Below are 12,395 nucleotides of genomic sequence, written 5' to 3' on the forward strand. Positions count from 1 at the left end.
GTGGCTTGAATACAGCATAAACAACTCAGAGGCTGGTGTATAGTTGTGTATATTTAGCCATTTACTCGGAAAAGCAAAGAAACGTGTCTTCAGAGAGGAAAGAATGAAGTACACCTACAGATAGAGGAACTGAGGCCAGAAACCATGTGTCCCCAGAAGGCTCTGAAGACCAGTTTCAGGTTCTAATCCTGACTTTGAAGTCCATTTGATACCCCTGTTTCCTTTTAATAATTCTGTCTTTGTTTTCTAAACTGGTCTGACAGGCTTACTCTTACTTGCAGCCAAAGTTAGATTGCCTATTTGAAAGCAAAAGAGCTATTTCTAAGAAAATTAGCAATAACATCATAATGAGATATTTGGGCATTTGTGATGGTAGATAGGCAAATCAATGTTAAAAATGTTTCCTTATACTCTTAACTTGATGAAACTCTCATTGCACAAAGTTTTTGGAAAATATTTTGGGGAAAGCTCTTTTGAATGAAAAACATATCTGGTCTATGTAGATATTTTCCTGTTGATAGAGCTTAAAAATCCCACTGAAATACTATGGGGAACCATTTCCTCCTAGATTTCTTTCATCGTAAAAAGACTTCTTGGAACTCAAGTTTGAGTCTTCTGCCAAACAGAACATTGAGAAAATTATTTTGGATAATTTTTATGGTAAAATATCTTCCTGTTAATCATCTCAAAAGAAGTGATCAGGCATTTTTATCCCATTTCATGTACATTTATTTGCAAAGCTGTTTTATCTGCACTTTTAGCTGTGAAGACAAATCACTTAAAAGGATTTATGTTATGCTCAGTCTCCCACATTAACCAGAAGATTTTGTAGCAATCAAGCAGCTTCAAATGCTTGTTGATATTGTTTTCAAAGTGAAAAAAATCTTGCTTTCTTTTACTCAGATTGTATCTTGAAACTTTAAAATATATTTTAAAAAGAGAGTTTGAGGTATATAACTTTATCAGAATAGGCCTACATTTTTAACCACTGGAAAGACTACTGTAATTATATAGTAAGTATCCTTAGATGGGTTTTAGTATTCTGGGATGTTGACTCTGCCTAGGGCAGAACAAAGACATCAGAAATATGATCCACACACTTCAGACAGCTTCCTAGTTGCATGGAAATGGAGCCAAACAAGCAGATCTTGCATGACCTCAGCTCTGCTCCTAGAATCATCCTCTGCCCACTTCATACATTCCTGGCATGTCTTTCATTCTCTTGTGGCAGAGAGCAAGTGGAGTTGCCAGCTTACTGTTGATGAAGAGTAATTTTTAGAAGCAGAAAGTCAGTGTCTTGGTTCTGAATGATTCATCTTGAACTCTGGGGCATGTTAAGTAGTAACTATTGGTGCTTAATCTGTTGGATCTTACTCAACCCATAATTTGAGAGTCCAAGATGGATATATCACTTTTTTCTTTTCAGTGTTTTTCAAGTATAAAATAGATGGATTATAGTTTCCTTCTAATGGACTCACAAGTATGTGGGGCAGTCATTTGGCATAAAATTACAAAAACAAAATGAGTGTTTATTAATTAAGTAAAATGAGAAATGAACTTTCAACTTTCCACATCAGCTATTTATTAAAATATCAAATTGGTTTTAACCTCTAAGACCTGAAATTTCTAGAACATGAGAAGGAGGTCTCAGAAATGTGGGGTGCCCATTTTTCAGCCACTTCCTCCTTTAGTTCAGCAGACTCTAAGGGGTATACTCCATAGGCAGTTTTCAGAGCCATCCTTACAAAAGATTTTTATCGAGTTAGGTGACCTTGGACAAGCCTGAAATTTCCTCATCTATAAAGTGGGAATAGTAATAACTACCTCACAGAATTGTTGAGAGCAGTAGAATGTAAGTGAAGCATCCAACCATATTATTGTATATCAGTAGATATATGCTATTATTATACTAGGCCTCCAGGAGATGGTAGCTACATACTATTTTGTTTATTTATTGCAAAGATATTTTCACTTGTTTCAAGGTTCAAAAGATACAAAGAGTTATATGTTGTATCTTTTGAAATCTTTCAATTTGTTTCCCAGCCATATAATTCCCCTTCTTGGGGTCAACTTATGTATCAGTTTCTTGTGTATCTTGCTAGTATTTTGCATATCTAAAAGCAAAAATGTATGTTTATTTTCCACCTTTTAAAAAAGATGAATAAAATCATACTAGTCCATTAAAAAAAAATTGTCTGCGCCGGGTCTTAGTTGCGGCACGCGGGATCTAGTTCCCTGACCAGGGATCAAACCCAGGCGCCCTACATTGGGAGTGAGGAGTCTTAACCACTGGACCACCAGGGAAGTCCCCATTTTTTCTTTTAATCACTTAAAAATGTATCTTAGAAGTTGTTCATATAAGTTAAACTTGTTTTTAAACACTTGTGGCATAGGGGTGTGTGTGTGTGTGCGCGCGCGCGTGTGTGTGTTGGGGAGAGAGAATACTCAGCTATTATGCAGGTCTGTTCTAATTACCAATCCTAACCTTTAACTACCAAATATTCACTCATTTATTCAACAAATATTTATTGAAAGTCTACCATGAGTCAGGCTCGGCCCTGGCAATAAACCAAAGAACAAAACAAAACACAGTCACTTCTTTCACATTCTAGTGAATACGAGGCTGGACATCCCATTTTGCCCCATCCCCTTCCGAGCCCACACTGGCCCTCGGTGAGTGACTGTCAGACTTGGACTCCGGTCGTTCAGGATCCCTCTGGTGCGGGGTGGGGTCCTTGAGGCGGGGGCGGGCAGAGCCGGGAATGACCCGAACCCTCCGGGGCACCCACAGCTCAACGCCCCTCCAGACGGGGGATGAAGGGCCGGCCCCGGACGGGTGAGGAACCACGGCGGGAGGGCGGGGAGTCCTCTGGCGTCTTTGGGGCATCCGTCCCGGGGGTAAGAATGGACACACGCCTGTGTTCGTGTCCCCTCCGAGCCGCGAGCAGCACACAGGGACCTCAGAGACGACTTCCTTAACTATCCCACTTTACACAGACGGGAAACCGAGGCCCGGGGAGGCGAAGGCTGGGACTGATGCCCACCTCAGCCTTGGGGCGAGTAGGGGGTGCGGAGAGGGTCAACTCACAGCGAGTCCAACAGCTGGGCAGATGGGAACCAGTAAGAAACGACGCACCTTTTGGTGTCTACTAGAAACTGCAGTAAGAAGGCCTCGGTCCCCCTAGAGCGGGTGGCGGGAGCCACGGACGGCAGCGGGCAGCCCGGGCCCCAGCCCTTTAAATTCCCAGCCGCGCGGGAACGACAGCCCAACAGCCACAGGCGGGTGGGGCCGGCAGACGCGCGCCCCCGTCGGCCAACTACCACCCCTGGCCCGCCCCCTTTCTGATAACTTTCCAATCAGCAACTCTCTTACCGCCCGCCCCTGCCTGTCGCCCACAGCGCGCCTCCAACCCTGACTAACCGCGCGGAAGGACGGCAGGGGCGGGGCTACTGGAGGGTGTGTCTGGGCAAGTGCAGACGTCGCGCGCTCCCCCGGAGTTTCGAACGCTGTTGGCTCTTCAGGCAGAAAAAAAATACAAGAGCCGCGGCCAATAGCGTGGCAGAAAGGACCCGCGCGCAGGTCCGGCTCCGCCCCACTCTAGCTAGAAAGAAATCCAGGCACAGCTATTGGCTCGCATGTCCTGTCACTCGTCGCTGCGGCCAGCGGGCAGGGGACTCGCGGTGATTGGTTCCACCCAGGCGCGAAATGTAACGCGGGAAAAACTGGAGCAGGGACCCCGGCGGCAGGTGGTTATTTTCGGGGGCTCGGCGCCGCGCGTCCTGCTTTCCTGTCATCGCAAGGCAAGGCGCCCGCTGCTTCCCGCCGCTGCAGCCTGCGTTGGGGAGCACAAAGAGTGGAGGGCGGGCTTGACCCAGGGTTGGGGTCCGGCCCTGGCAGCCTGGTGCAGGCCGAGCAGCTCTGCTCCTTTGCTGGCTGCCGCGCAGGAGGGTTCTAGGAAACGTCCGCCTGCCATGAGCCAGCGGGACTGAGAGCCGGCGACTCGGAGCAGCGCGGGCGAGCGGATCAAAGGGCCAGACCCGGGCTCAGGGAGTGCGGCCCACGGCCGCCGGAGCTGCGGATCGGGGCCGGGCAATGATCCGGGGTGTGGAGGCGCCCATGGCTGACAACCCGCCGCAGCCGCCGCCCGTCATCTTCTGCCAGGACTCCCCGAAGCGGGTGCTGGTGTCGGTCATCAGGACGACCCCGATCAAGCCCACATGCAGCGGCGGAGGGGAGCCGGAGCCGCCGCCACCGCTTATTCCCACCAGCCCCGGCTTCAGTGACTTCATGGTGTACCCGTGGCGCTGGGGCGAGAACGCGCACAACGTGACGCTCAGCCCCGGAGCCGCCGGGGGCGCCGCCTCGGCTGCCTTGCCCGCCGCCGCCGCAGAGCACCCAGGGCTTCGGGGCCGGGGCGCGCCCCCGCCCACCGCCTCGGCCGCCGCCGCCTCAGGGGGTGAGGACGAGGAGGAAGCGAGCAGCCCGGACAGCGGCCACCTCAAGGTAAGCGGCGCGGGCGGGGCTTGGGGCATTTGGAGTTCGTTAACGGCGCGGCCCGGGAGCCGGCAGCGCCCGCAGACGCGGCGGGCGGGGCGGGGCCGAGTTTAAAACGCGAGGTCGCTCTGGCAGGGGCGGTGGCGTTGGCGGGTGACAGGACGCTGACGTCACTGCCGCGCGGCAAAAAACTGCCCCCGGGGGCGGGGCTAGGTTTCGGTCACGTGACACCTCCCGGTGGGTGGGGAAGCCCAGCAGACCGGAGGCCACAGGCCAGCAGGTGCAGTAGGCGGGAGCGTGGCCTTGTTGTCACGGAGGGGGATGGTCAACCCGCTCTGCCAGTCGTTCGGCCCACCGCTGAGTCTTTTCTGGCGGGAGAGGGCGGGAAGGGCCGCAGGCCTTGAACTGTTCCTCTGGGTGCGGGGGGAGGGGTTGCGCAGTTTCTGCCTCACCGGACATACCCCGACCCTGCTAAAGATGCCCTGTAGAGATAGCCGAAGAACAAGAAGGGACTTAGGGGAATCTTCCCCAGCGGGAGTTGAGCCCTCGCTGTCTTTCACGCATCCAGCGTACAACTTTGCTAGGTTCTGAGAGCTCAAGGAGTGGAATGGGACGCTTGTTGTCACCAACCTCGAATTACTTGGAGTCACAGACTGTATTAGAGCTGGAAAGGATTCAAACCTACAATTTACGGATCAGGCAATTGAGGCTTAGAGGCATTGGTGAAGGGAGCTCCCCAAGGTACACAGCTAGGTAGCGGGAACGCTGGTACTGTAGTTGAGTTTTTGTGGCTCCTAGTCCTGAAGCATGTGTTGGAGGTGCCTCTCTGCTGACATATACTTACCTCTATAGACTGTAAGCTCCAGGAGCTCCGGGACAATTTCTCTCTGGTAGACTTATTTGACTTTAATACCTTATACTCTGTAAATGCTGAATAAATGTGCTCAGTTAAGTGTTTGTGTAATGAATGGTGCTAATATAAGGTTAATATTCAGATTCTATTTGTTAAGTGGCTATATAAGATAAGCAGCTTGCTAAAGATAAAACAAGTAAATCACCTTGTTGATAAGTACGTCTATATTGGCAAATACTATAAAAATTGAAACAGGTTTTATCATCATTTTACACGCAGTAGCAAAGATGTTGAAACACTGTGTTGAGCCCTGAGGAAATTGATACACTTTGTTACTAATGGCATTGTTATTAAAGAACTATAAATTTATACAGCTATATGCCTTGACACACTTCAACTCTTGAAGCTGCACTTCAGTAAAAATTTGAAAGAAGAAGCAGTAGAAATATTTAGATTAGTGCTGAGTTTGTGAAGTGAACTATCACTGTGTGCTGTCTCTAGGTAGCCCTTAGTAAGATGGCTGGGTATCCTAGATATTTTTCCGTGTTAACATATTTACATGTTTAGTACTTAAAAAAATATATATGTAGTAGGTTATATGGTTGAGCAACATAAAGACATATATGCACAAGTTACTTATAGAAGATTTTGCATCTGTTATTTTATTCTTAATTATAACTGAATCTAATTTTGGATTATCCAAGAAGATTAATGTTATAATAGATAAGTGAAATCTATACTTTTGTGGGGGGGGGGGCTAAAACAGTTTTATCTTCACATAAACCTTTTAGAAAACATTCTTAATGCGTAGGTTTGAAGTTTATTTCCACTTTGTCTACCTCTTTTCAGAAGTAAAACATAACACAAGTTATGAAAAACATTTAAAAGTGAAAAGGCTGTTATATATTTCACTTTTTTGCCTCCTCACCATCTTTCATACCATAACTGTTCCATAAATTAGTAAACAAATTGATTTTAACGTGTCCTTTTATCAATGAAGCAATCCAAATACAGCTCCAAAAATTCATTCATTTAGTTTCTGCAACTTGAGGGGGAGCCTCAAGCCTCCGTATTTTGTGGCTTCTGGAATATACTTTCATTTAAGGAAGTTACCTAGTTTGATTTGTGATCAGTACATTCTAGACTAAAGATTGGGAGTTCCAGCCTCCTTTACTTTGTTTTGCTTCTCTAAAGTACTCGTAGTTCTTTTATCTCCATATACATCGTAGGTGAATCATGCTGGCTGAGTCTGCTCACTTTTTGGGAAGACAAGTTTGTAATATAGTTGGTGCCAATAACATGGCACCAACTTCTACCCCCTTCTCTCAGTATGTGGGTTAGAGGCAATAACAGCTGTGGGTTTGAGAACAACTTTTGTGTTCATTTACTGTCTCTTGATGCCACCTTTCCCATGGGAGGTGTTAACATCTGAGTCCTACACACCTGGTGTCAGCTTTTGCTTGCTTTCTTGTTTGTTTCTGCCCAACACTGCCTCTCCGCCTATGAGGAGAACGTCCATCTTCTACCAACTTATTTTGGCCCCTCATCACAAGATTGTTTAGCACTATTGGGATATAGTTATATATTAGCACTGTCTCTTCCCAGGTTGTAGAATTCTGGGAAGGAAGGGAGAAGGTCTAATTTTCATCTGCCAAATGATATTCCAAGCTTCCATATTTTGTGCCCTTTACTCGGACTGCATTCATGAGGTTACTTCTCCACTTTGGGACCTGTGTAGTTTGGCTTCTCTGCACATCCTCAGATACCACTTACCCTTCAGGACCCGCCAGCTGCCTATCCTGTTTCCCCTTTCTATCACCAATCACTTTAAACATCTAGGCTGCACATGACCTTACAAACAGCTGATTAGTACACAGAAGTTTTTGATAACCACCATGTTTAAACATAACGTCATGTTAACATGTTAACGTGAACATAGTAGCCACCATTTGTTATTTATTGCCTTGCAGAGCAAACCACCAGACTTTGTGTTGATTGTTTTGAATTCTTTAATTAATTTACCTTGTTTACCTGATGAAAAAGGATGAATTAGAGAAGTCCCCAAGATTAAGTTAACATCATTTAAGTGGCAGAACTGATTGGAAATTTTTAGAGCCCTTACTCTTAATCTGTACCTGATATTGCTTCTGTGTTTATCATGTGTGTGTTGACTTTAGGGGTTTATTTATTTATTTTTAGTATTAAGAAGATGCAAGTAGGGAATTCCCTGGTGGTGGTCCAGTGGTTAGGACTCTGCGCTTCCAGTGTAGGGGGCATAGTTTTGATCCCTGATCAGGCAACAACATTCTGCCAGGCAGCATGGCCCCCCCCCCAAAAAAAGAAGATGCAAGTAGACTTGTGAAGTAATACACACTATTCATAACTACCTATATCTTGATTGAGATGCATCATGAGAATACACACAGTACAACAGATAGATGCAAATTAAGACTTAGAAAGTGGTCCAGATAGGTCAAGGTGAGGGATAGAGTTAGGAAGCAGATATGCGAGCCATAGGAAATTTGGATCTAAATCTGAATTCGAAAAGGGAAATAAGATCTATTTACATTTTCTCATGAAAGTGAGAAGGTACATATGCCTCCCTCTGATAACTGTTTTTCTTTTCCTTCCATATTGTATCTGTATAATTTATTTGAATTTTACTTTGTACAAAAATGTGTTGAGGACTTTTAGTTTTTTTAGTAATCACATGAATATAAAGTTTGAACGTAACTTTTTCTAAAGCTTAGGTAAATGTGTACATTATTCTAAGTGGCTTGAGAAATAACTCCAATTTTATTAAATAACTTTAAAGTTATTGACATTGAAAACAAAATATTTACCATGAAATATTTTAGAAAACACTTTCAAAATCACTATCTTCTGGAGGTACGGAGATTGTTTTAAAAATTAAACCTGCTGAAGTATGCAAACATTTTTGGCGATTTATTCATTTTTCTTTCTAGTAGCTTATTTTGCAGCAGTTGCCATATAATAGCAATAGGATGTCTAAGAGTTTCTTTTTTAACTTTACTTTTTTTTTTTTTTTTTTTGCAAATCATCAAGCAGTCTTGACAAGATTTCTCTCTTAAGCTACAGGTACACTTAGTGGCTGATGAGTTAACTCTGTTATTGTCAAAATGTACATAGATACATGGTTTTCTTATTGCTAAGGCTAAAATGAAAAAGGTCCTCTTTAAGTGACACTGCTTATTTTTGTATATATGGTTAAAATATGCTATTTATTCATTTATTTAGGGTATTAGATGATTACTTGCCTTGTTTAATTTTCTTGGTTGAAAGAATGCACTTAGTGAAGTCTTACCTGTATATGGCTGGGATGTTGTATTATGTTGCATTTTTCAGCTCTTTATTTCTCACTTGGAAAATGCAAGTATGATTTGCATTTTCTTGTTCTAGATGAAACAAGATCTTAGAGTTACTGGGAGGCAGCCAAATAGTTAACTTAAAAAAAAAAATCTTCCCCCACTATTAAACATGCTTGTTAAAATTTTTTTTTAACCAGAAACAGAGAAAATAGTAATGGATAATCTTAAAATTTTGATACTAGATAGTATTTGATACTAAATCAGTGATTTCAAATTGTAATAGAGTCAACAATATGTTTTTATGTATTTAAAAAATATTAGGGGGCTTCCCTGGTGGCACAGTGGTTGAAAGTCTGCCTGCCAATGCAGGGGACACGGGTTCGAGCCCTGGTCTGGGAGGATCCCACATGCTGCGGAGCAACTAGGCCCGTGAGCCACAGCTACTGAGCCTGAGCTTCTGGAGCCTGTGCTCGGCAACAAGAGAGGCCGCGATAGTGAGAGGCCCGCGCATCGCGATGAAGAGTGGCCCCCGCTTGCCACAACTAGAGAAAGCCCTCGCACCGAAACGAAGACCCAACACAGCCAAAAATAAAAAATAAATAAATTAATTAACAAAGATTTGTTGAGAATTACTGACCCTATACTTTGCAATACTATACATTAAATGTATAAAAAAAAATTAGGGAAATGATCCTTTCATGGCAGAGGAGTTGTATTACTAAGGTTTTTAATTAATCTTATTTCATGTTCCATTTCTTTCTTAACAGAACAAATCATCTGCTATTTTTATGGATCATAGATGCTGTGTTTGTTTTGCATTTTAAAAACTATTTAAAACAATTATTCATGATATGATCATAACCAGCAACAATTTATACAATTATTGTGGAGAATTGATGAGATCTTTATCCCATTAACAAATATTTATTAACAATGTGCCTAAGTCAGTTAGCTTAGGCTAAACCATGCTGCAGAATGAACCTCGAAATCTCAATCTCAACCTAAACAAAACTCGTGTTATGTATCCTGTGAGGGTTAACAGCAGGTGTGCTCTTCATCCTGTTCATTCTGGGACCCAGGAGGAACATCCCCTACCTGGGACATGCGAGTCTCAAGGCAGAGAGGAAAGAGAGATGGTAGAACCTTGTGATGGCTTTTAGAGCTTTTGCTCAGAAGTCACACATGTGATTTCTATTCACATTTTATTGGTCAAAGCAAAGTCATATGGCCAAGTTGGCCTCATTGGGGCCCACAGTGCGGAAAGAGCAGTGAATATTTTAACAATATTATAATCTGCCACAGTGCTTTCTCACATTCTTTTCCCTTATTATCATTATTATTTTGGCTGCATCGGGTCTTAGTTGTGGCACATGGGATCTTTGTTGAGGCATGTGGGATCTTTTTTCGTTAAGGCACGTGGTCTCTTGGTTTCGGTGCTCGGGCTTCTCTCTAGTTGTGTCTTGCAGGTTTTTCTCTCTCTAGTTGTGGCGTGCGGGCTCCAGGTCATGTGGGCTCTGTAGTTTGAGGCACGCAGGCTCTCTAGTTGAGGCATGTGAGCTCAATAGTTGTGGCGCCAGCTTAGTTGCCCCCCAGCATGTGGGATCTTAGTTCCCTGACCAGGGATCAAACCCGCGTGCTCTGCATTGGAAGGCAGATTCTTTACCACAGGACCACTGGGGATGTCCCCTCACATTTTTTTTTCTTTTTATACTTTTGTGGCGGAAAACACATAACATAAAATTTACCATCTTAACCATTTTGAAGTATTAACTATATGAACATTGTTGTAATAGAACTCCAGAACTTTTTCATCTTACGAAACCAAAACTGTACCCATCTCGAGCTCCCCCTTTCTTCCTCTCTGTGGCCCCTGGCAACCACTATTCTGCTTTCTGTTTCTAAGTTTGACCATTTTAGATAACGCATGTAAGTGGAATCATGTAGTATTTGTCTTTTTGTGACTGCCTTATTTCACTTAGGATAATGCCCTTAATATTCATCTATGTTGTAGCATATGGCAGAATTGCCTTCTTTTTTAAGGCTGAATAATTTTTCATTGTATATATCACATTTTCTTTATCCATTCATCTGTCAGGGGACATTTAGGTTGCTTCCACCTCTTGGCTGTTGCAGAAATAGGTTTTAATATCTAAGAATTTTTTAGACATGACTTATCCTATAAGATAACTCATCCATGTTGAGATTGAGCTTTTCTTTCAAGGTGAAAAGTGATTGAAGGGAATTTTGCTGTGGCTTATTATCAAGGTTCCAGGCTGATGTTTTTAAGCTTTGGGAAGGCTTTAGGTTTTTATATTGACAGCAGTAAAAACATCTTCAGTTGGGATGTAGGTTTTTTTTAATTTTTCTTTTTTTTTTCATTTAACTTATATGTGTAAAAATTTAACTTACATGGAAAGAAAGTTTTTTTCTTCAAGGATATGCTTATTTTAGATTAGTTTTACATACGTAGAAATGTTAAGACATTACAGGGAGTTCCCATCAACCACATATCCAGTTTCCCCTATTGCTGACATCTTGCATTAATATGATATATTTGTTACAATTAACGAACCAAATTGGTACATTATTAACTAAAGTCCATAGTATGTTCAGAGCTCGTTAGTTTTTTTAAAAAATTGAGCAGAAATTCACATAGCATAAAATTAACCATTTTGAAGTATAATTCACTGATATTTAGTAATTCACAATGTTGTGAAACCACCACCTATATGAAGTTCCAAAATATTTTCATCGCCCCAAAAGAAAGTCCTGTATTCATTAAGTAGTCACTCCCTTTTCCCCTCTATAGGCAGTCTCTGGAAAACACCAATCTGTTTTCTGTCTGTGGTTTTACCTATTTTGGACATTTTATTACATGGAATCATAAAATATGTGGCCTTTTGTGTCTGACTTCTGTTACTTACTATACTGTTTTTGAGGTTCATCCACCTTGTAGCATGTATCATTTCTATGGCTGAATAACAGTCCATTGTATATGTATATATACATATGTATATGACATTGCATCACACTGTCAAACTTTTCCACAGTGGCTAAAACTTTACATTCCTACCGGCAATATATGAAGTTTCTAGTTTCTGCACATTCTTGACAAAAAAACACCTATTTCTACTTTTTTCCTGTCTTTTTTTTTTTTTTTTTTTGAGTATAACTGAGTTGGTGTGAAGTCGTATCTCACTGTGAGTGTGTGTGTGTTTACTTTTTTTTCCCTTCAGGCTTTACTGAGATATAATTGACCTCAATTATAGTTTTGATTTGCATTTCCCTAATGACTAATGATGTTGAGCATCTTTTCATGGGCTTGCTGCCCATACATACAACTACTTTGGAGATATGTCTGTTCAAGTCCTTTACCCATATTTTATTTGAGTTTTTGTTGTTGTGTTGTAAAGGTTCTTTATATATTCTGGATACTAAAACCTTATCAGACATATGATTTGCAAGTATTGTATCCCATTCTGTAGGTTGTCTTTTCACTTTCTTGATAATGTCCTTTGACACAAATGTTTCATTAAATTTTAAGTCCAGTTTATCTATTCTTTTGTTGCTTAGGCTTTTGGTGCCACATCTAAGAATCCATTGTCAAATCCAAGGTCATGAATATTTATCCCTGTTTTCTTTTAAGAGTTTTAGAGTTTCAGCTCTGACATTTTGGTGTATGATGCATTTTGAGTTAATTTCTTATATATTGTGTGAG

General features: G+C 42.4%; 1 protein-coding gene across 1 annotated transcript in view; it reads left to right on the forward strand.

Moving 5' to 3' along the window:
* Positions 1 to 3,713: 3,713 nt before the first annotated feature.
* ZNF367 (zinc finger protein 367) overlaps positions 3,714 to 12,395 on the forward strand; it is a 28,266-nt gene continuing 19,584 nt past the window's right edge. The window contains exon 1 of the mRNA XM_060102238.1: positions 3,714 to 4,504. Coding sequence (XP_059958221.1) covers positions 4,094 to 4,504 — 411 coding nt within the window. The 5' untranslated portion in view covers positions 3,714 to 4,093. The remainder of the gene's footprint in view (positions 4,505 to 12,395) is intronic.

This window comes from Mesoplodon densirostris, chromosome 6, assembly GCF_025265405.1.
Source record: "Mesoplodon densirostris isolate mMesDen1 chromosome 6, mMesDen1 primary haplotype, whole genome shotgun sequence".
NCBI lineage: Eukaryota > Metazoa > Chordata > Mammalia > Artiodactyla > Ziphiidae > Mesoplodon > Mesoplodon densirostris.